At 64.8% G+C, this 27,363-nt stretch overlaps 1 protein-coding gene across 1 annotated transcript; it reads right to left on the bottom strand.

Annotated features, from left to right (window-relative positions):
- On the bottom strand, positions 1-26,614 carry RCAN1 (regulator of calcineurin 1). Its single transcript, XM_045578823.1, is given in 6 exon segments — positions 1-109; positions 150-2,301; positions 5,644-5,803; positions 8,232-8,405; positions 26,340-26,443; positions 26,446-26,614. Coding segments are annotated over 5 exon segments (663 nt in total). The 5' UTR covers positions 26,501-26,614; the 3' UTR covers positions 1-109; positions 150-2,131.
- Between the last annotated feature and the right edge of the window lie 749 nt (positions 26,615-27,363).

The following is a 27,363-nucleotide window of genomic DNA, read 5'->3' as shown; positions in this document are numbered from 1 at the left end:
AATCACTAAGTCAACTTTATTAAAGCATACTTACCTGTAACAAAACGCTACCCTTTAAGGTGTGCAGTTTGATGGGATTTTTCCATTCATTCACTCACCCACCCATCCACTCACTCATCTATCATCTATCTACTTACTCACCCACCCACTAGCCATCTATCCAATAACTGTTGAATGTCTACTGTGAGCTACCAGGAATCCTGCCTCCACTAGACTTATATTCTTACAAGGAAGACAAACAATTTAAAAATTATAATAAGAAGACCAGACACATCACAATGGGGAGATAGGGGTACAGGGGAGGTGCAGGAGCAGCAGCTGGGATCCTTCTCAAGGGGAGAGGTTCGTGCTGGGCTTGTAGAGGGATGTCAGTAGGCCGGTGAGCCACCTCGGCTGTATTCGCTGAGCACTGCGGGGGGGTCTGGGGGAGCTGCTGCCTACGCAGTTGGAGGGGAGCAGGACTGACATGGCGTTCACCAGGGCTGGGCTGGGCAGTGGGCGACGTTCTGGGCAGAGAAACCCTGGGCCAGGCCACCGAGGGAAGAGATGTTGGTGAGCTGGGAACACACCATCACACATCACCAGGGCGTGAAGGTCAGCCAGAGGGGGCTGGTGGTTCTGAGCCCCGGAGCTGTGAGAGCAGAGTGACATGTGCTGCGGCTTTATTCACACGCTCACCTCTATGCTTCTTGAGGCAGAACCCCAGAGACCTCCCCCTGCTGTTCCCAGGAACCTGTATGAACCACCGTGTGAAGCATTTCTGTGACGATCTGCTGAGGGGCACGCCGGCCATGGGGCGTGGCTGTCGGCCTTGCATTTGCTGAGCGGCTCACTGGCGGGGACGGAGACCCCCGGGCGACCTGGGCCCGCTCACGACTCCAGCCTCACGCCCATCAGCCCGGTGACCCGCAACCTCGGTGCCACGGGGGTGGGATTTCAGCGGCCACGGCCACACACCTACCACAGGACAACCACGGGACACGGTCGGTGAGGGAGATGGAGTGATGTGCTGTGATGCCCGTCAGCGCTGCCTGCTTCCCTGCATCGAGGCTGGATGGACTCAGAGGGTCCGCAGACCGAGGTCAGAGAGGACAGGGCAGGCAGGCGGCTCTCCACGGGCGCACGTGTGCGGTCATTGCAGATGCAGGTAAGACCGACCCTCCCAGGCCGCCTCTCAGGGACAAGCACCCCTGAACCCCGATGCCGGCGGCGAACGGGTTCTGAGACTATCCCTCAGCTTCTGACCGAACACCAGATGGCCCGCTCCCCGAGAGAGCCGCTCAGGGCCCGGCGCTGTGCTCCTGGGCAGCGGGCGTCACGGTGCTTTAAGGCCAGAGTAGAACGGCTTCCCCGAAGGACAGCCTCCACGGGGTCCCAGGGGGGGGCACTGTCCACCTCACACCGCGCTCCCCGCCCCGCCCGGTGGGCCCCGCCGCGTCCACCACGCGCACAGCGTGTGACATGTGCTGCCGGCTTTATTTACACGCTCACTACATGTTCCGTGGGGCAGACACCCAGCGACCTCACCCGCCGCTCCCAGGAATCGGTGCAAACCCCCGCGTGGAAGAGACAGAGGGATGCCAACCCCAGACGCCGCACCCCGGAGGCTGCAGGGAGCCTGCTGTCTGACCGGAGGGCCGCCTGGACCGCAGATGGGCCGGCGGGGAGCACGGCCACGGGGCGCCAGCAGGACGCCGGCCGCGGATCCAGGAGGAAGCCGCATGGGCGCTCTCAGGCGCCGGGAGCCGGGAGGTGGCAGCCCAGCCGCCGGCTCTCGGATCTTCCATGCGCAGAGCGAGGCGGAGCGACGCGCAGGCCCAGTGTGAGGCCGGAGCGGACATGCAGGGCCATCAGTGGGCGGGAGGGAGAGGGTGGGCACCGCGCCGTCCACACTGCAGTGCGCCCCCAGCTCCGTCTCAGGCTTCGTGGCACGGGCACTCCCCCGGAGAGGGCCTGCCCCGCGGGCCGCCCGGAAAGGTGCGAACAGGACGAGGTCCGTGTGCAGCGACCCCGCTGGGTGACCGGCCACGCGGGCGTGCGGTGAGGACCGGACCACGCCGTCCTCGCTGAGAGAGCGGACGGCCCGCCCGCAGCGGCCGCCTCAGTGATGCCCGGGAGACGCCGGCAGCGCTCAGCGGAGGTGCAGGGGCCTGTACTCCGGCCGCCGGGTCTGCACGATTTTGGGTTTGGGCCTCCTCGTCCGCTCCGTCTCGTCCTCCTCCTCGTCCTCCTCGCTCTCGCACACGTGCACCACCACGCTGGGCGTGCTGTCGGTGGCCGCGTGCAGCTCGTACTTGTCCCCTGGGGGGAGAGGGGCACGGTCACCGGTCACCGGGCAGGAGCGAGCACGCGGACCAGCGGCCGCCTCTGTGCACGCGGAGTGGACGGAGGGACACCCGGACGGCCTCGCTCGGTGGCCTTCCCGAAGGAGGAGCCGTGAGCCGTCCACCGCCCGCGCTGGGCCTGTGTGAGCACAGCGGCCCTTCACCCTCCGGAAGGTGGGAGGGGCCTCTGCTCGGCCGCACGCTGAGCCCAGGGCACGGCCATTGTCCAGGGCACAAGGGAGAGCTGCCGGGAGGTCAGAGGTCACGGGTCACCTTGGCCACGATGCTAACAACCCCCAGCCCACCGGCCAGGCGTGCCCAGAGGTGCAGGGGCGGGAGGACGTTTGCAACACGTCTGCCTCCCGTGGCTGCAGAGCACAGTCCCCAGGAGCCCCAGCACGCCGACCGGCTTCCCAAGTCTGTCTCCCAGGGCGTCTCCCTCAGCCTCCGCGGCGAGGTGCTGCCAGAGGGGTCTCCCTCACAGGTCCCTCTCCCCGCAGGGGCCGCCCCCTGCTCTGCCCGGGAGACCCTGTCCCCTGCTCTGTCCGGGAGACCCCTCCCCTGCTCTGTCCGGGAGACCCCGGCCCCTGCTCTGCCCGGGAGACCCCGGCCCCCTGCTCTGTCCGGGAGACCCCATCCCCCTGCTCTGTCCGGGAGACCCCGGCCCCTGCTCTGCCCGGGGGAGACCCCGTCCCCCTGCTCTGTCCGGGGAGACCCTGTCCCCTGCTCTGTCCGGGAGACCCCGTCCCCTGCTCTGCCCGGGGGAGACCCCGTCCCCCTGCTCTGTCCGGGGAGACCCTGTCCCCTGCTCTGCCCGGGGGAGACCCCGGCCCCTGCTCTGCCTGGGGAGACCCCGTCCCCTGCTCTGTCCGGGGAGACCCCGTCCCCTGCTCTGTCCGGGGAGACCCCGTCCCCCTGCTCTGTCCGGGGAGACCCCGTCCCCTGCTCTGTCCGGGAGACCCCGTCCCCTGCTCTGTCCGGGAGACCCCGTCCCCTGCTCTGTCTGGGGAGACCCCGGCCCCTGCTCTGTCCGGGGAGACCCCGTCCCCCTGCTCTGTCCGGGAGACCCCGTCCCCCTGCTCTGTCCGGGAGACCCCGTCCCCTGCTCTGTCCGGGGAGACCCCGTCCCTGCTCTGTCCGGGGAGACCCCGTCCCTGCTCTGTTTGGGAGACCCCGGCCCCTGCTCTGCCCGGGGAGACCCCGTCCCCTGCTCTGTCCGGGGAGACCCCGTCCCCTGCTCTGTCCGGGAGACCCCGTCCCCTGCTCTGTCCGGGAGACCCCGTCCCCCTGCTCTGCCCGGGAGACCCCGTCCCCTGCTCTGCCCGGGAGACCCCGTCCCTGCTCTGCCCGGGGGGCTCAGCCCTCAGCCTGTAGCCTCGGCAGGAGCTGGGGGAGCACACGCCCCCGCCTGGCTGCCCGCCTCGACCTTCACGGGCCTCGGGCAGCGGGTAACCGATCCCCGCGCCCCCGCACAGGATGTTCTGCTGTTTCAGAAACGTAACCTTTCCCTAAGGAACTGCTGATGGCGAGAAACCGACACCCTGACCGGGACATCTGATTGCGGCTCAAGGAGAAACCAGGGGCCGTGGCTCAGCACCTTCTCTGCTGCAGGGACCAGGCGGGCCTCCTCCCAGCCTCTAGCCCACGGCCAGGGCCCCACGTTACTGTGCTGCGGAACCACGAGCTGAGCGTGGCAGGCAGGGGGTGCCCAGGCCCCATGGGGGTGAGGGGGAGTGGGCCCGGAGCCCTCTCTCTGGCTGCCCCACAGGGAGCGCCCGGCGGGAGGGGTGCTGGGGGGGAGCCTCGGCCCTCCTCCCTGTGGCAGTGGCTCTGCACCCGCACTGGGCAGGGAGCAGAGGCAGGCAGAGGACAGAGGACCCTCACGGGGAGCACTTCCGGGGGGAGGGCTGGTTTCCTCCCACGTCCACGCTCATGTCCACGCGGAGCGGCAGGCGGGGTCTGGCGCCCACACGGGCGGAGTCAGTGGTGAGGAGGGGGTCACGGGTGGTGGTCGAGGGCCTGGCATTCCGTCCCCACAATCAACTCTGTCCCTGTGGTCCTCCCTACGGAGCGAGCCAGAGGCAGAGGCCACCCCCACGGTTCCACTGAGGCTGAGGCCACACAGGGGGTTCTCCTGGCGCCAGGCACGAGGGGGGGGGGGGGAGGACAGGGGGAGGCCATGCCTCCCGACCACGAGCATCTGCGTCTGGGCCCTCCGCACTCTCTCCTCACTGCTGCCCCGCCCCCGGCCGCTCACCTCCCCCCCCCCCCCCCCGGGCCCCCACTCACAGCTCACCTGCCCCTCCATCCCCGGGGCCCCTGCTCACCTGCCCCCCCCCTCCCCCCCGGGGCCCCGCTCACCTGGCCCTCCATCCCCCGGCCCCGCTCACCTGGCCCTCCATCCCCCGGCCCCGCCCACCTGCCCCCCCCCCCCCCCCGGGGCCCCGCTCACCTGCCCCTCCCCCCGGGCCCCGCTCACCTGCCCCTCCCCCCGGGCCCCGCTCACCTGCCCCTCCATCCCCCGGCCCCGCTCACCTGGCCCTCCATCCCCCGGCCCCGCTCACCTGCCCCCCCCCCCCCGGGGCCCCGCTCACCTGCCCCTCCCCCCGGGCCCCGCTCACCTGCCCCTCCCCCCGGGCCCCGCTCACCTGCCCCTCCCTCCCCCGGCCCCGCTCACCTGCCCCTCCATCCCCCGGCCCCGCTCACCTGCCCCTCCCCCCGGGGCCCCGCTCACCTGCCCCTCCCCCCGGGCCCCGCTCACCTGCCCCTCCCCCCGGGCCCCGCTCACCTGCCCCTCCCCCCGGGCCCCGCTCACCTGCCCCCCCCCCCCCGGGGCCCCGCTCACCTGCCCCTCCACCCGGGCCCCGCTCTCCTGCCCCTCCCCCGGGCCCCGCTCACCTGCCCCTCCCCCCGGGCCCCGCTCACCTGCCCCTCCCCCCGGGGCCCCCGCTCACCTGCCCCTCCCCCCGGGCCCCGCTCACCTGCCCCTCCCCCCGGGCCCCGCTCACCTGCCCCTCCCCCCGGCCCCGCTCACCTGGCCCTCCATCCCCCGGCCCCGCTCACCTGGCCCTCCCCCCGGCCCCGCTCACCTGGCCCTCCCCCCCCCCCGCTCACCTGGCCCTCCATCCCCCGGCCCCGCTCACCTGGCCCTCCATCCCCCGACCCCGCTCACCTGCCCCTCCATCCCCCGGCCCCGCTCACCTGCCCCCCCCCCCCCCCCGGGGCCCCGCTCACCTGGCCCTCCCCCCGGGGCCCCCGCTCACCTGGCCCTCCATCCCCCGGCCCCGCTCACCTGGCCCTCCCCCCCGGCCCCGCTCACCTGGCCCCAGCTTGGAGATGGCGTACAGGAGGTCATAATTTATGACGGGGGTGGCGTCCTCCACTTGCTTCCAGCCGACAGGCGGCGAGGCGGGCGGGGAGATCAGGAACTGCTTGTCGGGGCTCGGGGGGGCCAGGTGGGGGCTCCCGATGTGCAGCGTCTGCAGAGAAGGGCAGGCGATGCAGCCGCCGCGCCGCTCGGAGCGCAGTGCGAGGGCAGGCCGGCGGCCGCACAGAGAGCGCCCACAGGGAGTCTGGTTCGGGTTCGGGGAGCCTCCGAACGGGGCACAGCACTCAGGCCCAGAGCCGGAGGGGGGATGGACAGAGCCGGAGGGACAGAGCTGGAGATACAGAGCCGGAGGGGGGACGGACAGAGCCGGAGGGACAGAGCCGGAGGGGGGACGGACAGAGCCGGAGGGACAGAGCCGGAGAGACAGAGCCGGAGGGGGGACGGACAGAGCCGGAGGGACAGAGCCGGAGGGGGGACGGACAGAGCCAGAGGGACAGAGCCGGAGGGGGGAATGGACAGAGCCGAGGGACAGAGCCGGAGGGGGGACGGACAGAGCCGGAGGGACAGAGCTGGAGATACAGAGCCGGAGGGGGGACGGACAGAGCCGGAGGGACAGAGCCGGAGAGACAGAGCCGGAGGGGGGACGGACAGAGCCGGAGGGGGGATGGACAGGTGGTTCGTGTATAAACGGGTCCTGGCCAGAACGAGCCGGGACCCCCGTCCTGCCCGCTCCCAGGCCCCAGCCCAGGAGGCCAGCACACTCCGATGATGTCATTCTCTGGGACCGGGGGCCGGGGACCAGGCTCCCCACACCCTCTGGTCCTCGCTGAGCTTAGAAGTCCTAGGGGTCTGAGGCCTGAGCAGCAAATCTACCCGTTTGGGCTGCCCCTCCCCCCACACAGCCTGCCGTGCCTCTACCTGAACCACCAGAGCCAGCCGGGGAGGGACTGAGCGATATTTATAGGAACCCACCGGCAGCCAGGAGCGCTCCCAGCCAGCACCCTCAGTGAGCCTGCGGCCCTCACCACCAGGGGGCAGAGCACGGCTCTGAGTCCGGGAGCTGGCCTTTTCTGCTCAGGAAGCTGCCGCGGGGCCCGCCCCCGAGGGGCTCACTGTGACCGGCGAGCGGCCGGGAAGGCGGGCACCCCATGGAGGCCCGGCCCCGGGAGGGTGAGCAGGAGGCACGCAAACCCGGCCACAGCGAGGTGCGAGCCAGGGGTGCGGCGCCAGAACCGGGCGGCCCCCCTCAGACTCTGACACCTACTGCCCGGGTCTGGGGCCATGGCCGCCCTCCCCCATCAGCACCCACCGAGGCCATGGAGCGGCCACCGCCCCAGGAAGCCCGGCTGTGAGAACAGGGCCCGGCAGTCTGGGGCGGAGTCCGCCCTCTCAGGACGCTCTGGGGTGGGGATGGGTGCGGCCGTGACCACGGGGTGGGGGCGGGGCGGACAGTGGGGTGCACTGAGGGGTGGGGGCGGGGCGGACAGTGGGGTGCACTGAGGGGGGGGCGGGGCGGACAGTGGGGTGCACTGAGGGGGGGGCGGGGCGGACAGTGGGGTGCACTGGGGGGTGGGGGCGGGGAGGACAGTGGGGTGCACTGAGGGGTGGGGGCGGGGAGGACAGTGGGGTGCACTGAGGGGTGGGGGTGGGGAGGACAGTGGGGTGCACTGAGGGGTGGGGGCGGGGAGGACAGTGGGGTGCACTGAGGGGGGGCGGGGCGGACAGTGGGGTGCACTGAGGGGTGGGCGGGGCGGACAGTGGGGTGCACTGAGGGGTGGGGGCGGGGAGGACAGTGGGGTGCACTGAGGGGTGGGGGCGGGGAGGACAGTGGGGTGCACTGAGGCGGGGGCGGGGCGGACAGTGGGGTGCACTGAGGGGTGGGGGCGGGGAGGACAGTGGGGTGCACTGAGGGGGGGGGCGGGGAGGACAGTGGGGTGCACTGAGGGGTGGGGGTGGGGAGGACAGTGGGGTGCACTGAGGGGTGGGGGCGGGGCGGACAGCGGGGTGCACTGAGGGGGGGCGGGGCGGACAGTGGGGTGCACTGAGGGGGGGCGGGGCGGACAGTGGGGTGCACTGAGGGGGGGCGGGGCGGACAGTGGGGTGCACTGAGGGGTGGGGGTGGGGCGGACAGTGGGGTGCACTGAGGGGTGGGGGCGGGGAGGACAGTGGGGTGCACTGAGGGGGGGCAGGGAGGACAGTGGGGTGCACTGAGGGGTGGGGGTGGGGCGGACAGTGGGGTGCACTGAGGGGTGGGGGCGGGGAGGACAGTGGGGTGCACTGAGGGGGGGCGGGGCGGACAGTGGGGTGCACTGATGGGGGGGCGGGAGGACAGTGGGGTGCACTGAGGGGGGGCGGGGCGGACAGTGGGGTGCACTGAGGGGGGGCGGGGCGGACAGTGGGGTGCACTGAGGGGGGGCGGGGCGGACAGTGGGGTGCACTGAGGGGGGGCGGGGAGGACAGTGGGGTGCACTGAGGGGGGGCGGGGCGGACAGTGGGGTGCACTGAGGGGGGGCGGGAGGACAGTGGGGTGCACTGAGGGGGGGCGGGGCGGACAGTGGGGTGCACTGACGGGCGCCCACCTGCGCGAAGTAGAGCTTCATCTCGCGGCCCAGGAAGGGCGTGCGGTGCAGGTGCAGGCGGGCGGCGGCCGCGGCCAGGGCGCTGCCGAAGGTGATGCGGACGCGCCGGAAGCTGCGGAAGTACTGGAAGCTCACGTCCTGGTCGAACGCCCGGAACAGGGCCTCGAACTTGGCCTGGAGACATGAACACAGGCGTCACGGCCTCCCCGCACCGGAGGATCCCGCGCCCCGGGGAGGAGCACGGGGACCCCGCGCCCGCCCCGGGGAGGAGGACGGAGACCCCGCGCCCCGGGGAGGCGGACGGGGACCCCGTCCCTAACCCGGGCGCAGGACCTGGCCGTGTCCACGCACGCTCCTCAGGCGGAGACCAGGATGGGATCTGAGAACCCATTTCTGTGGGCCTGGCACATTCTAACGTGAAGGAGGAGGTTAACAACCTCCCGTCTGCTCCCTCCATCGCTTCTGAGCTCCCTGAACAGCACCGCTCTGACCTCCGCGTCCTGGGCCCCCGCACGGCACAGCCCCGCCCGTCCGTCCGCCCATCCGTCCGCCCGCATCTCCAGTGACCGGCCGGGAAGACGATGGCTCAGCCAAGAGCCAGCAGCCTCCCGAGAGGCTGTGAGACCCGCTCCCGCTGGGGGTGTCCCCGGAGGTGTCCTTAGGGGGGCCCCTCAGGGTTCCAGCCGGGGAGGGAGCGGGACAGGCAGCTGGGAAGGACGTGCAGAATTTGGCTGAGCAGGTGCCAGGGCGGTGCCCTCCGCACGGAGACGCAGGACAGAGCTGCCCGCGGACACCCAAGACCTGAGTTAGGCACCTGCTTCTGGGGGGCGGAGAGGGACTCCTCACGCGAGAGAGAAGCATCTTCTGGGACATTCGGGGCCGGGCTCAGGGCGAGGGCGGGGCAGGGCCTCGTGCCGCCACCGGTGCCCCAGTGGCTGTGAAGCGGGCACGGGAACAATGCACACGCTTCGCCCTGGAGCTCCCGGCTTCCCCTGGCCATGGACCCTGTGCTTCCCTGGCACCAGCGAGAGGAGGGGAGTGGAGGGAGCAGCCGCCCGCAGCCTCACCGCCCCGCAGCCTCACCGCCCGGCTCTCCTCCTCCGCGGGCGGCTCCCCACGGGCCCTGCCCTCACCTCGGCCGTGGCTGGCTGTCAGGCCTGAGCATGAGCATGATTCATCGCTGAGGAGTGGTGACTCGGAGAGTATTTTTAGAATCCCAGTCAGGGCTCAGCCAGACGCGGAGAGCGTGGCCATCTGAGACCCTGCCCCTGCCAGCCCCCCACCCTCCGTCCACAGCGCCCTGGGCCGGGCAGGTGGCGCGGCTCAGCGCACACGTGTTCTGTGTAACAGTGCCTCCCGCACACACATGCTGCAGACCGCACAGCTCCTCCCAGGAAGCCAGCCCGGCTCCGGGCTCGGACCGTGTTTCTCAGCGTCACCGCTCGCCGTGGCCATGCTCCCGGCCAGAGACACTGGGAAGTGCTGCAGACACATAACCGTCTTCACGGCCTTTATCTCCAAGCTGAAACCAAGTTCTCCGGACGCCAGCGACGTGCCCCCCCCCCTCCCGAGACCCCCTTAAGGAGTCTGCCGAGGGACATGGCGCCTCCCGCGGGCCGGCTCTGGCGTCACCAGCTTTGAAAGTCCTTCCCTGTCCATCCCGCGGGCGAGCACTTTTGCTTTTTAGGCTCCAAGCATTTGGGGTTTGTTTCAAAACCCCAAAGCCACGGAGAGCCCCACGCCCCACCCCAGACAGTCCAGTTAGCAGTCCCAGCTGAGAGAAGGAGGAAAGAAAAATAGCTCGTCCGATTAATGTCATGTTTGCAAACTAAAACCCGCCGAGGACCAGAGCCTTACCCTCGCTTCACTGTCGCTGAAGACGTCACTGCTGGCCACACAGGCGACCAAGGCGCTAACGCTGTAGTTAAAGTTTCTGACATGCATCCTGCTTCCTCCCGGGGAGAGGGAGCCGCACTGAGAGCCACGAGGTGCTGAGACAGCCTGTCGGGAGCCGCCTTATAACGCCCAGCCCAGCCCCGGGAGGCTGGCTCCCGGGTCCGCTCGGAGGGCCGCCCCGGCCGCAGGCTGAGTGCAGGGACAGTGAGGGTTCTGGAAAGAGGTGACGTCAGGCCTGAGTCACAGCCCGCTCGGGAGGGGAGCGGGATGGAAAGTCTGCGTGTTCCCAGCTGCCCTGCCCTGTGGCCTCCTGGCAGCATAGTTTCCACGGGAGTAATCCATTCACACTCAGGCCCGCTCCGGCTGAATGGAGGCCGTGGACGGAAAATGTTACGGAGAGGAAGAAAGCCGCGGTAAATAGCCATCAGCCGTCGCGCCCGCTTTGGGGAACTGGGAAGCCAGCCATTTCCTGAGTGTGGGGAGTGTGGGGTGTGAGTGTGGGTGTGAGAGAGAACTGGAATCTGGCTCCGTCAGGGAACTGTTTTTAAAGAAAAAGGAGAGTTGGTTTTGAAGCACAGCTCCTGCCCCCCCTCCCCCCAGCCAATGTCCATCCCCCTGGGACCCCCAGCGGCCTCGGGAGGAGCTATGGGCCACGTGGGGTTCACCGGGAGCACGATGGCTGCAGAGTGAGGAGAGGACCGGCAGACTGACCGTCCTCCACCTGCTCTGAGCCCAGAGGCAGCTCTGACGTGCAGGGACCTGGGGTCAGAGGTGGGAAAGGGAACATGAGGGATTGTCGGGTTCTGAGACGCAGAGACAGAGCCTTTAATTAATTAACTACTAATCTTCGTTGTTGAAAGTATTTACATCCCCCCGACTTCCTCTAACCTGCCTCACCGCCCTGCTGTCTGTCCGCGGTGTGCGCACAGACACGCCACCGCCCTGGAGCATGTCCGTGGTGTGCACACAGACACGCACACACGTTTATGGTTGATCTCTTCCCACCCACTCCCACCTTCCCTCTGAGATTCCAGTCTACTTCTCGCGTCTATGTCTCTGGATTTCTTTGTCCATTAGGGTCCACGTATGAGTGACATCGTGCGACTGAAAGTTTCTTGCTTTTTTCAGGTAAGAAGGAAGGGTGGCAGGCCTGGACCCAGGCCGGAAGGTTCAGGTCAGAGGTCAGGTCTGCGAGCATCCCGGTGGCTGACCGCCGCCCTTCGCGAGCTAGGCCCCTCTGCCCGCGGGGCGCCGTCCCCCCTCCAGCTTCACTGGCCCCGAGAGCAGGCTCGGCTGCAGACACCGGACCCGCCCTCCACGAAAGATGGACCTCAGAGAACCAGGAAGCCAGCAGGACATCTGCCCCGGACGTGACCCAGAACACGGCCTCCTCGGGTGACGGGCGCACTGGGCTCAGCGCCCGCCTCATGCCAGTGCAGCGATGGAGGAACCCGGGCCTGGCACTCGCTTTGCTGAATCACCCGAGGGAGCCGAATGCCTGCATGCTAAAAGGGGCCACACAGAGGGCGGCACAGCATGGAGCACCGAGGGACCAGCCGGTGCTGGGCAGGGAGTGCTTGGGGCGTGGAGGGGCGGTGTGTCCTGGAGGTGCACGCAGACTGAGTGGTGCTGGGGTGGGGGTGGGAGGTGTGGGGGCGCAGGGGGAGGGGAGGAGGAGGAGGACACAGACTGAGCAGTGCTGGGGGGGGGGTGGGAGGTGTTGGGGCGCGGGGGTGAGCACTTTGTACTGAGTACAGTTATCACATTATAATGTCGTATACCTAAAACTTTAATAACAACAACAAACAAACAAGCCCGAACTAACCTCCAGTGGCAGGATGCGAACCCTCAGTGCCCGGAGCCAGGAGAGAAGGCAGAGCTACAGGGCGGCATGGACCCTGGGGTGCAGACCGTGTCCGGATTGTGGTGGAGAGCCCACAGTGTGCACCTCCAACCTAAGGATGTACTTGCCACGGAGGCCGCTGAGAAGGTAAATGGAAAGCTGACTTCCTGTTTGTGGCCCCTGTGACCCGGCCCGGGGCACCCCGCGCAGGCTGCGTGCGTGGAGGCAGGTGGCTGGGGAGCAGGGCCAGTGCGGGCCTCACGGACCCCTGACCAGCACCCGGAGGTGCGCGCAGGGGGCGCTGAGAACGGCCCGGGGACACGGGAGGAGGAGCGCCGGCCACCGGGAGCCTCGGCGTCTGCGTGTCCTCGGTCTCACCGGAGCGCCGGTGACTGGCACCGCCCGGCCCGCCCCGCAGGGAGGGCTTTTCACCAGAAGCTCTATTTCCGGGGAGACCGAGGCGGCGGCTGCATTCCTGACGCATATCGGGGTGACCTCGGCGTGCCCACGACACCCCAGGAGCTACAGTCGCACCAGGAACGCGGCCCCGGGGAGCTCCCTGCGAGTGACCACGGGAGAGCGAGCGTGGGCCTGTGCGCACCAGAGCCGAGCGGAGACCGGACACGCGGGAAGGTCCCGGGCCTCAGGGGGCGGCTAACCGGCCCCGCTGGTGTCTGCCCCGCTCACAGCGAGGTCCCCGAAGGCTCCTGTCCCACAGCCACTCCCTCTGCTGTGGCTCTGCTGTCCCCCCCAGGCCCTCTCCTCCCTCCTCACCGCACCACCTCCGGCTGCGGACACCCCTGCCCTCACCCTTTGGCACCTGGTGAATATACGATCAGTCCTGAGGGAACTGAGCAATCCGACATGCCAACGTGCCTGACACAGTGCCAGAAACAACCCGTGGCTGGTGTGTTACCGCCTTCTTATGCCCAGCTCACTGAGACACTGAGGCAGGGGGAGCACGGGGCCTTGTGACCAGCTTCCACGCTTGTGCTCTAAGCCACGCCCGCCGAGCACCAGCGCCCTTGGTACTACAGCTCACACCCCTCCCCCCCCCTCAGGCAGGACCGAGGGGCTGGAGGCAGGTGCTCCGCACGGTCTCCCCTTTCAGGCAGCCCTCCGCAACCACAGCACCTTCCTCACCAGCCTCCCTCGGCATTTCCCTTTGCTCCAAACGTGTGATTCCCACAGCTCCTTCCTGAGCCCAGCTCAAGCACAGTCCCCTCCTCTGCACACACAGCACGACTTCCCATTCTCCTTCTCTGACAATGACTAGTGCTCATCTCTTCATCCATCCGTCCATAATCCATCCATCCATGCACCCATCCATCCATCCATGCACCCATCCATCCATCCATGCACTCATCCATCCATCCATGCACCCATCCATCCATCCATGCACTCATCCATCATCTATCCATCCATCATCCATCCATCCATCCATCATCCATCCATGCACCCACTCATCATCCATCCATCCATCCATCCATCATCCATCCATCCATCCATCCATCATCCATCCATCCATCCATCCATGCACCCACTCATCATCCATCCATTCATCCATCTGTGACCCATCTGTGCATGTATTCGTCTATCCATGCACACATCCACCCATCCATCCATCCACCATCCATCCATCATCCACCCACCCACCCATCCATCTATCATTCTAGCAGAATGGCAAAGATGTGTTCTGTGAAGCTCACAGTGGAAAGGAAAACTGCAATCATTTAGAAAGAGGAAGAAGTGCGGTGAAGTGAGAACCACTGGACTGGGGGAGTGAGATGGGGCAGTGTGTTCCTACCAGATTTCATCTCGTTTAACTCCCCAGGGCACTCGAAATCCCATTACCTCGTTCCCCATGACTGCCGTCCCTCCCTGGCACAGACCATTAGCCACCACTGTGCCTTAGTGCCCGCCCGCCCGCTGAGGGAGGCGCAGCGGCTGAGGGCGTGGAGCCAGCAGCTGGGCATGCGGCAGGACGTCCACTCTGACATGACGGCTCCCCGGTCCGTCCTCTCCGACCACCTTGCTCTCATTTATGGTTTTTATTGTGCTCTGGCGCTGTGCTAGGCAGCCAGTCCCACGGGGACCTCACCTGGGTCAGGACGGCCGTGCAGGAGGGCTGGTGCCAGCCTGTGCACCTCACTCACGGCATTGGCTGGCTGTGTGTGCCCGGCTGGCTGAGGGCACCTGATTGGCTGTGGGCGCCTGGGTGGCTGTGGACACCCGGCTGGCTGGGGCACCTGGCTGGCTGTGGGTATCTGCTGGCTGGGGGCACCTGGCTGGCTATCCTTCTGCCCAAGCAGCTGGCACAGCCCCGCCGATTCATTCGGCGTGAGCACCATGGCCGGTGTTCACGCCGACGAGAAGCCTCGTCTTCCTCGCCTGGTCCAACTCACCTCCGAGGAACGGACGCGCCTAAGCCCTGGTGGAGGCGCTGCTGTGAGGCCCTGGCCGTGCGGTTCTGCAGGTTCTCCCGGGGGAGGATGCAAAGGCCTTGATACACTCACGCAGGTCAGCTGGGGGGGGGGGGGCGCGGCGGGAAGTGGCTACCTTGAGGAGGCAGGGCTTAGGAAGGTGGCTCTCCTGAGCTGAAGTGATCCCAAGGGGCCAAAGGGGGTGACTGCCCAGGGCAGCTGGGAGACAAATCTTTATCCTGAAGGGACCTGGGGTGTGTTACAGTAACCACCAACCCAGCGGTGGGCAAACTCACTGGTCAACAGAGCCAGACATCAACAGCACAACGATTGACATTTCTTTGGAGAGCCACATTTTTTAAACTTAAACTTCTTCTGACGCCACTTCTCCAAAACAGACTCGCCCAGGCCGTGGTGTTTTGTGGAAGAGCCGCACTCAAGGGGCCAAAGAGCCTCATGTGGCTTGCGAGCCAGTTTGCTGACTACAGCACTAAACAATCAAGCAATCAACCAACTAAATAACCAACCTATCAACCAACCAACTAAACAACCAACCAATCAAACAAACAACTAAACAACCAACCAAGGAGACCTAAATTCAAGGAACCAATCAGACCCAAATTCAAAGATTTGCACCCTAAATTAAAATTTAAAATATCTCACAAATATCTGATACATTTTAAAGTGGACACGATGAAAACACCATTGATTCTATTCCAGATCAGCTATCCATGCCAGAAATTCAAAAGAATATGGTAAAGTCAGTAGTAAACTCATCAGTTTAAACTCCCAGAACAAACTCGGTCAGCTCAAACCTGAATACTGGCCCGCGTGCTGAGTGTTGGCGCTAAGAAGCGACATGGAAACACTGCCTGTGCCCTTGTTCCGCTTTTTTTTTTTTTTTTAAAGTATATTTTTGTTGATTTTTTACAGGGAGGAAGGGAGAGAGATAGAGAGCTAGAAACATTGATGAGAGAGAAACACCGACCAGCTGCCTCTTGCACACCCCCTACCGAGGATGTGCCCGCAACCAACTATGATACATGCCCCTGACCAGAATCGAACCTGGGATCTTTCAGTCCGCAGACCGATACTCTACCACTGAGCCACACCGGTTTCCGCTTGTTCTGCTTCTTGTCAGCAGGTGTTCTGTAACACATGTGGGCACCATCGTCTTTGGTACAGAGTAAATGGGCGTTAACTGGAAATGATTTACCGGTAAAACTGAGCTACATGACTTGAAAAATCCCAATAATGACGCTACTACTACCGTGTTTCCCTGAAAATAAGACAGTGGACCACGCACTACCCTGTTTCCCTGAAAATAAGACATCCTCCGAAAATAAGACCTAGCGCTTGGAAAGATAAGACAGCCCCTGAAAATAAGACCTAGCGCAACTTTGAGAGAAAAAATTAATATGAGACACTGTCTTATTTTGGGGGAAACAGGGTAGTGCATGGTCCACAGGCGTGTAGCTGCCGTTTACTCTAGGTGCCTGTGCGAAGAAGATGCGGCAGGCGTGAGCGTGAGACCGTCCTGCAGCTGGAAAAGCCGCTCCGGGCGGGCGAAGACACAGCGTCTCCAATCTGACCGACGGCGAGGCCGGCAGCCCTCGCCTCCCTCCCGGACAGGAGCCGCAGCGGAGGGAGGAGGAAGCGGACCGGAATAGCAGCGGCTTTCCCGGCAGACTCACATTCCACTGGAGGCGGGAAAGACGGGTATTTCCCACTCAGGGGGGACAGGAAAGGATCGCGCGCTCCGTCCGTCCGTCCTGGGAACTCCAGAAGGTGGAACCATGAGTCAGCGGCCTGACTTCCCTGGGAGAACGGCTCTGGGCTAAGCGAGCCGCCCTGCGGAGGGCACTCCCCAGCCTCCGGGCCTCCGAGAGGTCCACGCAGTGAACAAGACTGTGGGTGTGGGTGCTGCGGTCAGAGAGGCTCAGGCCCCCGGCACGGAGCAGGCAGTCAGGATGGCTGGGCCCCAGGGCGCCCGGAGAGGCCGCGGGGCGGGCGAGGGCGCTCCCCGGGAGCCGAGGGCAGGCCCGCACCAGCCAGGGTGTCCCGGGACGCACGGCTCTCTGCACACACAACGGACTCAACTCAGTCCCCCTCCCCCCGCCGCCCAACCCCACGCTGAAGCCAACTCCCCACTGACGGTTCCGGGAGGGAGGGACCTGGGTGGGACCAGGTTCAGGTGAGGCCATGCGGGTGGGGCCCTCAGGAAGGGGTTAGTGCCTTCACCTGAAAAGGGGACGCCAGAGCCCACTCTCCCTCTGCCGGGTGGGGGCGCCAGGTGGGAGCGGGAGACAGGGCCACGCCGGCACTTCCTCAGCCTCCCCGCCTCAGGCTGAGCAATAGCGCCTGTGCCCGGACCCACTGCCGCCCAGCGTGGGGACCGGGCCTTTGGGCAGAGTCAGGGACCCCTTTCCGAGCAGCCCTGTCAGACAGCAGGGGTCCCGCTGCAGCACTCTGCCCGCCTCGCGGCCACACGCGGGTGGTTCCGTGGTCAGACGTGGCTGCGTGACCGAGAATTCTGAAATTAACGTGTCCATGATCAAATCAGCTCTGAGTCAAATGTCATTCCTCTGATTCCCGTGAAAGCTCTCTAACACCAGGAAGGCTGCATTTTCAGGTCTAAACGGGGAAAGTAGCTTTCTAACGGGTAAAAATGACCAAAAAGGTTGCATCAGTACCTGTTCAGGGTTTAAATTCTCTTCAATATTGAAAATCTTGAAATATGAACATGGTACTTTTTAAACAGCCTCGCTGAGATGTAACTTAAATACCGTTATGGTGCTTTATTTATTTATTTATTTTTTAAAAAATATATATTTTATTGAATTTTTAGAGAGAGGAAGAGAGAGGGATAGAGAGTTAGAAACATCGATGAGAGAGAATCATCGATCAGCTGCCTCTTGCACACCCCGTACTGGGGATGTGCCTGCAACCAAGGTACATGCCCTTGACCAGAATCCAACCCGGGACCTTTGAGTCCGCAGGCCGACGCTCTATCCATTGAGCCAAACCGGTTTCGGCCGTTATGGTGCTTTAGAAATCTCTCTATATTGTGATAAAAACGGAAAGTTTGCTTGACATCATGAGTCATATTGTTTTAACTGAAAAACATTATTCATGAAAATTTAAAAAACTGCTATGAATGCTACGTCTGTCAGTAAACCTACTAATGTTTAGTGGTTCAATGCTGGCTAAAGAATGTTCATTTCTGTCGAGTGCCATTGGAGTGAAAACCTCATTTCTCCTAACTTTATACTGTAAAGTGACAGAGTATAAAGCTGTTACCAAGAACACATGCTTGCCTGGCCGGTGTGGCTCAGTGGCTGAGTGTTCACCCATGAACATGGAGGTCACGGTTCCAATCCCGGTCAGGGCACAGGCCAGGTTGCGGGCTTGATCCGGGAAGGGGCGTGCATGAGGCAGCCGATCGATGATTCTCTCTCATCACTGATGATGTTTCTCTCCCCCCCGCCTCTGAGACCGACGAGAGAAGAGCCGGTTTTTCCTCCGTGCGCGCTCCTGGGGGGTGTGGGCCGGTGGCTTCGCTAAGCCGTGCCGCGGCCGCGGGCTGTGGCCCCACACCAGGAGCAGCTGCTCCCCCATGGCCTCCAGCCGCGCGGGCCCTCCCTGTCTGCCCCCCACGACGGAGAAGGCGTGTCTGTGGCCAGTGACGCTGGCGCCGTGCCCGCTCTGTGTGTGCTGGTGCCTCCTGCACACGCACCTCGAAGGTGCCGGGCCAAAGGAGGGAGTTAGCCGAAGTGGTGAACCCGCCGAGGGGGCGCTTTCCAGGCGAGGCCTTCATGATTCCTGTGTCCATCTCTCAGAGCCCTGCTCACTTCCTGCCCTGAGGCGCGTCAGGTGATGCTGATCTGCTTGAGTCCGGACATGAATCTTCAGATGACGCCCTGTGGTTGCTCAAAACCAGGATTCGTGGTGGTGCCCCTCCCACAGCCAGGTGGCGCTGTGCCCTCCAGCCCAGGGGATAATGCTGCACAGACTGCCTTGCTTCCAATCTACAGAGCAGATGAGGTTTAGCTTTACCGGTGGCTTCTACAACCTCGGTCCCTTGAGGGCTGCACAGGGTGGAGGAAAATGACAGAGGGCTAGGAGGAGGGCGTAGTCCCCTGAGCAGGAGTAGGTGTGAAGTGGTTTGCTATTTTTACCAATTCACCCATCCATCCATCGTCCATCTAACTATTCATTCATCATCTACCCAACTACCCATCCAACCATCCATCCATCTATCCATTTATCCATCCATCCATCCAACCAGCCATACATCCATCCAATCATCAATCCATCTAACTATCCATTCATCATCTAACCATCCATCCAACTATCCATCTAACCAACCTGCCATACATCCACCCAATCATCAATCCATCTAACCATGTATCCATCTATTCATTATCTATCCAATCGTCCATCTAACCATCATCCATCCATCTAACCAACTAGCCATACATTCACCCAATCATCAATCCATTTATCCATCAATCCATCAAATATCTACACTACGGGCTAGGCACTGACTATGTCAGGGACAGAGCCAGGAACAAATCTGTTGTAACCATGAGGAGCTGACAGTCCCTCAGGGACACCTGGCCACTCTGGGGTGGCCTCTGCAGACGGTAAGGAGGAGCAAATGGGGCTGGGGACACGCAGCCAGGACTCCTAAGTGGCAAAGGCCCATTGTGTTCTCTGTACACCCATTTCCAAAGACTTCTCACAGAGTAAGCCCCTCCAATGACTGCAAATATCATTTAGAGAACAAAATAAGATGCCAGAGCTCTATCTCCCATTAGGGGGAAGACAGAAACATTCTACAATAGAAAAGAAACAGAATTGCTAAGTAACTTGAGTCTAAGAGAGTTTGCAATTCCAAAGGGGTTGCTATGACTCTGTCATGGCCAAATGGTGTGTCCCCACCCCAAAGCCGTGTGCTGAAGCCCTACCCCTGGCACACAGAATGAGGCTGTACATGGAGGAGGGCCTTCACAGGTGAACACGCCTGTCAGGTGGGCCGGACCCGCAGGTGTGTGTCCTCGGAGGGAGACGTGAGCTCACAGGGGCGGAGGGACACCCAGCACAGGCCGTGAGCGGCGAGAAGGCGGCCCTCGGCGCCCGCCGAGTTTCAGGAACAGTCATCCCGCTGACACCGCCTCCCGGCCCTGAGACCGGACTTCCGCCCCCATCAGCCCCAGGACACTAACATGGCCTCCGACTCAGCCCCAGGACACTCTGAAAGGTGCCCGGCCTGAGCGACCACTTTCTAACCGCCCACAGGTCTGCGGGCCCAGTCCTGCCTACGCCTGCCTTCCGTGTGCAGAGAGAAGTCTCTGGAAGAAAAGCCTTAGCGGGATTGTGAGGACGGCTCCCGTCCCCCCACACACCCCCAGCCACCAGGCGCGGCCAGGGCCGTGGGAGGGGTCGTACCTGCCCCCCCCAAACCCCCAGCCACCCAGACGCGGCCAGGGCTGTGGGAGGGGTCGTACCTGCCTCCCCCCCACACACCCCCAGCCACCAGACGCGGCCAGGGCTGTGGGAGGGGTCGTACCTGCCCCCCCCAAAACCCCAGCCACCAGACGCGGCCAGGGCTGTGGGAGGGGTCGTACCTGCCTCCCCCACACACACCCCCAGCCACCAGACGTGGCCAGGGCCGTGCACGGCTTTAGCACACAGGCGCAGGGAGCCATGCCTGCCTCCCCCCACACCAGCTGGAAGGCGCTCCTCCATGTCTGAAACCCACTGACTGATGCTGACAAGCCAGACCCGCTGCTGTGCCAGGACCACCCGCTCCTGCAACGGCGCCCCCTGGCGGTGGTCTGGACGGGGCTCCCTTCCTGAGCACAGACCCCAGGACGCAGACAGGCTTCCCAGGCCCAGGACACGGGCACCTTCGAGGTCAGACGGGCCCTGCGAACACCGTTTCTTTTCACACCGGGGCCTCCGAGAGGCCTGCTGGGGGCGGGTGGGCCGGCGGGCGCTCAGGAGAGCCGCAGCATCTACGGCCACAGAAAATTGCTGTAACCGTTCTTCCTCGGAAAAGCAGTGACAAGCTGAGTCACATTTCCTAGACCTTAAAATAGCGCTGCACTGGTTTACTGGAAATTCCGTGGTCACTGAACAGCGAGGAAGGACGACCCTGTTCCCCCCGTCCAGCCAGGGGAAGCAGCGCGTCCCAGGCCCCACACTTCCCTGGCCCCGGCCCCAGCCCCCCTCGGTGACTCCGGAACAGGGCCACTGCATGTCCCACGGACGCGATTCCCCGGAGACCGGGCCTTCCCAGTTCTGGGTCCACGGAAACCGGGCGCCGGTCACGCCAGGCCCGCGCCCCCGGGCGCACTGCTCCCGGGCGTGGAGGGAGGGGCACTTGGTCCTCGGCTGCTTCGGACAAAGGCCCGAGGGAAACGGTCCGTCCGAGTCTCTGTGCACCGGGCTGGTCCTTCTCACATCAGGACCAAACTGGGCTCAATGGGTGAATGCATGGCCGGGCTCAGCTGACTGGGGCGCCGGGCAGCTCCCACCGGGCGGGAGGCTCCCCAGGACCGGGCTCTGCTCTGAGCCCCGCGGCTGCAGGAGGAGGAGGCGCTGACCTCTCAGCTCTTCGCTGCCTCGGCCAGGGCCTCCCCTGCCCTCCACCCTCAGTCCACCCTGATCCAGACCGCCTGTGCCCACCCGTGCCGCCCACCTCAGAACCACCGGCACCTCGTCACCCTCGCTCACCGGGCAGGCGGCGCTCTCTGGGGTGTGACCCCTCCCCCCGCCATCGGAGGACAGGGCTCCACATCGGACGGAGCAGGCAGACCCAGTTTCCCGGCCGGCTGGGCCTTGGAGGTGGGACCGGGCCTGGAGTGCACCTGCCGGGAGGTGAGCAGCGATGCGGGCAGAGGCGTGCTGGTGCCACCCCGGGCCCGGGCCAGGCACAGACGGGCCCGTGGGCGGTGTGGGACAGGCTTCTGTTAGAGCACACGACACCGCGGGGGACACGTTACACGCCCTGCCCCATCACAGGCTCAGCAGGTGGGAGCTTTAACTAAACCCACCGAGCAGGCCTCGATCGGGAAGCGGCTCCCGAGGGGATGCTGGATCTGCGGAGCACAGGCCGGCTTCTGATAAAATAAACAGAACTGACTAACCTCCGTTTATAAATTAAGTTTATAAACTGACGGTGACGGTGACAGACCATTCCAAAACCTACCTCTTTACAATAAGAATCGTGCCAGAGCATGAATGCACTTTAAAGAAACCAAACTGCCCTCATACTGCCAGTCAATTCATTTTAAACTAAAACCAGGCAGAGACTTCCAATAAAAATATTACACGACTTTACAATGAACCATGAAGACCGCTTATTTAATTTGGTAAATTACGGCAAACTGCTTCTCCTCGCGTGCCCAGCAAAGCCCTCATCTGATGGCCGCTAACGGGTCGGTGACGGAGGAGAGGCAGGGCGACTGCCGGCTGCGGGGTCCTCTCTACCGGGCACAGCGCCGGGGACCGGGGCGCTGGGAGCTGCGCAGCGGCTGCGCTCGGGCGGGAGGGCAGGCTGGGACGTGAGTCGGCTGACGCGGCTCTGGGCCCAGCCTCTTACCGCCCAATCACCCACCTTTCAAACGCACCCCACACTAGGCAGGTCTTCACAAAGGGGGGCGCTTGTGGAAATACAGGGCTCCCGGGGGCCCTGCGGTCACACCGCACCCCGGCGGGCGGGCAGGCGGGCGGGCTCTGTGGGCGCCTCTGCTTCCATGTTCCAACCGCAAACCGTGTGACAGCTCCTGGCGCCCAGGCCGGCTTCTCCCTGCGGAAAGGCGCTTGGTCTCTGAGGCCTGACCCCTCCCCCCGGCTCCCTGCAGGACGTGAGCACCGCCCCCTGGCGGCCAGCCAGGCTGGTGCTCCGCACGGCAGCTGCCAGGATCCTTGTTGCCTGGTTGCTGGGAGGGAGAGCAGACAGAGGATTCTTGCCAGGAGCCTCCCCCCCAGCACACACACACACACACACACACACACACGCACACACCGGTACCGGCCTGCGATCCGGTGGCTGACTCCTCCCTGTGCTGAGCTGTGCACGGTCACTGTCCACTAACTGCCCCACCAGCAGCGTCACAATGCGCTGTGTCCACAGGTCTGTCCTGCTCTGCTGTTTATTTTGTTTTTAGATTCAGTCCTTGATAGGCAGGTGTTTAATGCCATTTTATCACTCTTTTTATCTTTTCTTCTTAGGTAACTAAAAAGGGGGTGGGGACTGACTCCCTGGGGTCCCACAGCAGGTGCCCCAACCATACACGCTCAGTGAATGAGGGGAGGGAGGGAAGGAATGAGAGGAGGAGACGGAAGGGAGGGAAGGAAGGAGGGGGAGAGCGGGACTGGAACGCAGACACAGGCTCTGTCCCACACAGGCCCGTCCCCCTGCCCGAGGGCAGGGTCTGGGGGCCGGAGCTGCAGGCCATGGCATTACAGCTGCTGCGGAGGAAAAGGTGCTGAGAGGCAGAGGCAGGGAGCACGGGGGCTGGGCAGGAGGCAGTGGGAGGGGGACCTGAAGGACCTCCTGGACGTAAACCCACGGAGCCACTGGCTTATTAAAGGCTCTAAAACCAGGGGCAGGGCAGGCTCCGAATCACACTTCACAGCACACGCCGCGCCGTTTTTAAAAACACACAACATTCTGAACACCTCAAGTTAAACCAGATGTACTGGTTTTTAAATAATTTTTAAAAATGCTTTTAATTGATTTTAGAGAGGGAGAAAGAGAGAGAAGCATCAATGATGAGAAAGAATCGTCGACTGGCTGCCTCCTGCATGCCCCCTCTGGGGATCGAACCTGCAACCGGGCCTGTGCCCTGACCAGGAGTCGAACCCTGACTTCGGGGTTCACAGGTCGATGCTCAACCCCTGAGCCCGCCGCACACACTCCTGGTTTAACACCTTTCCCTCCTGGTTTAAGGGGAACTTTGTGCATGGCTTCGTCTGAGAAGCTACCAGCCTGTGACACTGACGGAGAGTGGAAAAGGTGTAAACACCCGGGTTTCAATGAACCAGACCCGCCCGTCACTCCCAGCGCCCGTCACTCGCCACCCGCTGCCCGGACGGACGCAATGGACAGCCCGGCACACCTGCCCGGAGAGACCCGTCCCCCGGGCGCCGGCCTGTCCCTCGGATCGCCGTTCCCTCCGATCACGGAATCCTTCCGGGACAGCCCGGCGCTGACGGGGCAGGGCGGCGGGGAGAACGGGACAGGCCAGGGCGGACCCCACGTGTCCCCCGCCCAAGGGCGGGCTCAGGCTGACCGCCACCTGCCTCTGGCTGCGGGTCCAAACCCACTGGGGGGCGGGGAGGGCCAGCCAGAGCCCCACTGCTCTGCGGGCGGAGGAGACGGCGCAGCCTGGCCGTGTGGCCCAGCGGCCCATCGCCGGGTAATCTTTCCATGGCGCAGGCTCTGGCCAGTCCAGGGTCTCACGGCCCAGGCACAGCCCCGGTGCGTCCTGGGGCCCCAGGCACAGGGTCTGAGGCACCAGATGTCCTCAATGCCCGTCACCCCTTCCTGCTTAAGGGAGGCACGGAGCCCGCGGGGCCGGCCTGGGGTCAGGGGTTCCCCCGGAGAGCACACGCCCACAGTGAGCACGTCAGCTCGGCCTTCGGGCCACGTGCTCTCGGTCAGTGCACGGTCGTGCTTCATACAGGGAACACGGCACCACTCCTGTTCCCGCAGGAGCGCACGCCAGACCACGGGGAGCAGCAGCGGGGAGCAAAGCTCCTGCTGGCCCAGTGATGGCGGGCAACCCTCGTCTCGGGCGCCGGGACCACGGGCCACGGCCACAGCCCACGGCTCATGGCCCACAACCAACGGCCCACGCCCACAGCTCACGGTCCACAGCCCACGGCTCACAGACTACGGCCCACAGGCCACGGGCCCACGGATCATAATCCATAGCCCACAGCATACAGTTCACAGCCCATGGCCCATGGAACACAGCCCACAGCACGTGCCAGCACCGGCTCGCCCGCTCTCAGGCTGCTCTCTCGGCACAGACAGAAGAGAACGGCGTTTCCAGGCACCGTGGGCGAGCTCAGCGAACACTCGACAACACAGACGCCTCCTCAGCAGCCCCCGCCCATTGGTCCTGGTGCACGCCTGCGCACGCACGCACACACACACACACCCCGCTGACTCCCAGGCACACGCGATGAGCACGCTCAGTAGAAGGACCGCAGCTCAGAGGACCCGCCGGCAGCAGCAGCTCTTACAGACCAGACCCGTCAGCAGGGCGGCCTCCGATGGGAGCCGAGAGCTGGTCGCTGGCTCCGTTTCCTCCTTCCGTCTGTGACGAGGGTCCGAGTGACACATCCCCCCTCACGCCCTCTGCCACAGCCTGGAAGCGTGGGTTCCCCAGTCCACACGCAAACATCCTGGTTCCGAGAGATATCAGCAGGCGGGCCTCTGGATGATCAGGCCATGGCGAGGAGCCCTCACGCTGGGATCCACCTAAAAGGGCCACCGCTCTCCGCCTCTCCCTCCTCCCACCAGCGAGGGTGAAGAGAGGGGCCAGTCTGCCTGGAAGCAGGCTCTCCGCCCCTCCCGCTCAGCACCCAGGCCAATATGCAAACCCACCGAACAACCAGTGACCAGTCACTGTGACGTGCAATGGCCACCAGGGGGCGGATGCTCAGGCAGAGCTGCCCCGGTGGTCAGTGGCTCTCACAGGAGCAGGCGCACAGCTGCAGAGCACAGGCGGCTGCAGCACTGAGGGTTTCCAACAGCGACATCCCCGAGGGCTCCGGCTGCCAGAGGGTGCAGGCCGGCTGAGGCCCCTCCCTGAACGCATAGATTTCCCGCATCAGGCCTCCGGGCAGCTATAAGCAAACGGGCTCCAGCACACACTCCTGCTCCAGTGGCTCCCCAGGCAGCAGCCTCCAGCACAGTCCAGCGGCAGCGTGTGCAGAGTGCTCGGTGTGTGTGGTGCACAGCACGTGCAGCAGGTACAGCCGTGGGCACAGTGTGTTGTGTGCAGCGTGTACAATGTGTGTGCAATGAACAGTGTGTACAGTGTGTACAGCAGTGTGTGCGATCACATGGATAGGGTGTGCAGTGTGTGCATTCTGTACAGCATTTGCAGTGTGTAGTGTGTACAGTAGGCAGTGTGTGCAGCGTGTGCTGCATGTACAGTGTGTACAGTATGCAGCGTATGCAGCATTTGCAGTGTGCACAGCGTGTGCATTGTGTGCAGCATTTGCAGTGTGCACAGCGTGTGCAGTATGCAGTGTGCACAGCGTGTGCAGTATGCAGTGTGTGCAGTGTGCACAGCGTGTGCAGCATGCAGTGTGTGCAGTGTGCACATCGTGTGCAGTGTGCACAGCGTGCGCAGTATGCAGTGTGTACAGTGTGCAGTGTGTGCAACTCGGAGCCGGAGGGGAGCACTAGGTCTCGCAGCTGCCCCCGCGGGGGCATCTCGCTGGAACACAGGCTTCACCCCGCACCCCTGTCCACCTTTTATTCGGACGCGAACTGCAGGTTGAAATAATTCCTCCCGCACTGGTCGCACACCGGCCCCCTCACCATCTCATCGGGGCGGGCTCCATGGACTCGGTGCTCCCGGGCGGCAGGCCCCCTCCGGCGGTCAGTGCCCTCCGGCCGGGGGGGGGGGGGGGGCCCGCCACCCGCCGCTCCACCCCAACTGCCGCCCCCGCCGGCAGCACCGCTCCCGCCGCCGCGCTGCCCACACCGGCCCCCGCCCCGCCCCGCCCCGCCCGGGGCCATCCCCCACCAGCGCCGCCCGGCCATCCCCCGCCGCCGGAGGGCGCCGCTGGGCGCGGACCGCGGCGGACGGCCGCCGGCAGGTGCGGGGCCGCCCGGGAGGGAGCGCCGCCGCCCCGGGCCCCGGGCCCCGCTCCCCGCCCGCCGGCCCCCGGCCCCGGCCCCCGCCGCCTCACCCGGCACGGGCCGTCCGCGAACACGCGCGGGTCCAGGCGGCAGGCGATGGTGGCGCCGGGCGGGCCGCGCAGGGCCCCCGCCGCCAGCTCGCCGTCCAGGAAGCCCAGTCGCCGCCGCCCTCGCCGCCGGCCGCCCCCGCCGCGGGCCCGCCGTCCTCCATCGCGGCTCCGGCGCCCCGCCGCCGGCCTCGGCCCAGCGCCCGGGCGTCCACCGGGTCGGGAGACGCGGCCCCCGCGCCAGCCCCGCCCGCCAGGCCTCGGGGACGGAGCTCCAGCGGAGTCGATTCGGCGGCCGGCCCTTTAAGGCCGGGCCCGCTGGGCTCTCGTGTCCCGCCCTCCCAGGAGGGTCAACCAATCAGAGAACGTGCTTCCAATCACGTGACCCACATGCCCGCTGCGGCCTGAAGCCCCGGCGGCCATGTTGGTTAAGGGCAGAGACAGGTCAGGCCAGTCCTGCTTTGGGTGGCGGCCTGGGCGCAGGCGGGCGGCGGCGGGGCCGATGGCGGGGCCCCAGCGGTGACGGTGGGAGCACGTGGGCCAGCCGTTGGGGGCCGGAGTGTGACCAGCCCGGGCTGAGGCCCGTGGCCGGGCCCGCGGTGGATGCTTAGCTGCGTGGGAGCCGCCAGTGAGGAGCCAGCGGGGCCATGACGTCAGCGCCTTACTTTAATGTCAGCGGCGGTCATGACGTCACTGTTCACAGTTTAAGTGATCCCTGAGGCTTTGACTTGCCAGTGTAGGACAGAGAAAGACTGAAATGTCTGCTGTGCCTTCGGGAACGGATGGGGGAAGCACAGGTGCTGTCCCTCCCTCCAAGAAACACTATTCCTTCCCCTGCCACCTCCAATCTCGCCCCGGGACAGCGGGGGTGGGGGAGGGGGGGCAGAGAAAACCTGCCTGGCCCTGACCAGTGTGGCTCAGTGGATAGGACGTCTGCCTGCGGACTGAAGGTCCCAGGTTCGATTCGGGTCAAGGGCATGTACCTTGGTTGCAAGCACATCCTCAGTAGGGGGTGTGTAAGAGGCAG

This window comes from Pipistrellus kuhlii, unplaced genomic scaffold (assembly GCF_014108245.1).
Source record: "Pipistrellus kuhlii isolate mPipKuh1 unplaced genomic scaffold, mPipKuh1.p scaffold_m20_p_105, whole genome shotgun sequence".
NCBI lineage: Eukaryota > Metazoa > Chordata > Mammalia > Chiroptera > Vespertilionidae > Pipistrellus > Pipistrellus kuhlii.
This window is presented reverse-complemented; position numbering and strand designations above follow the sequence as displayed.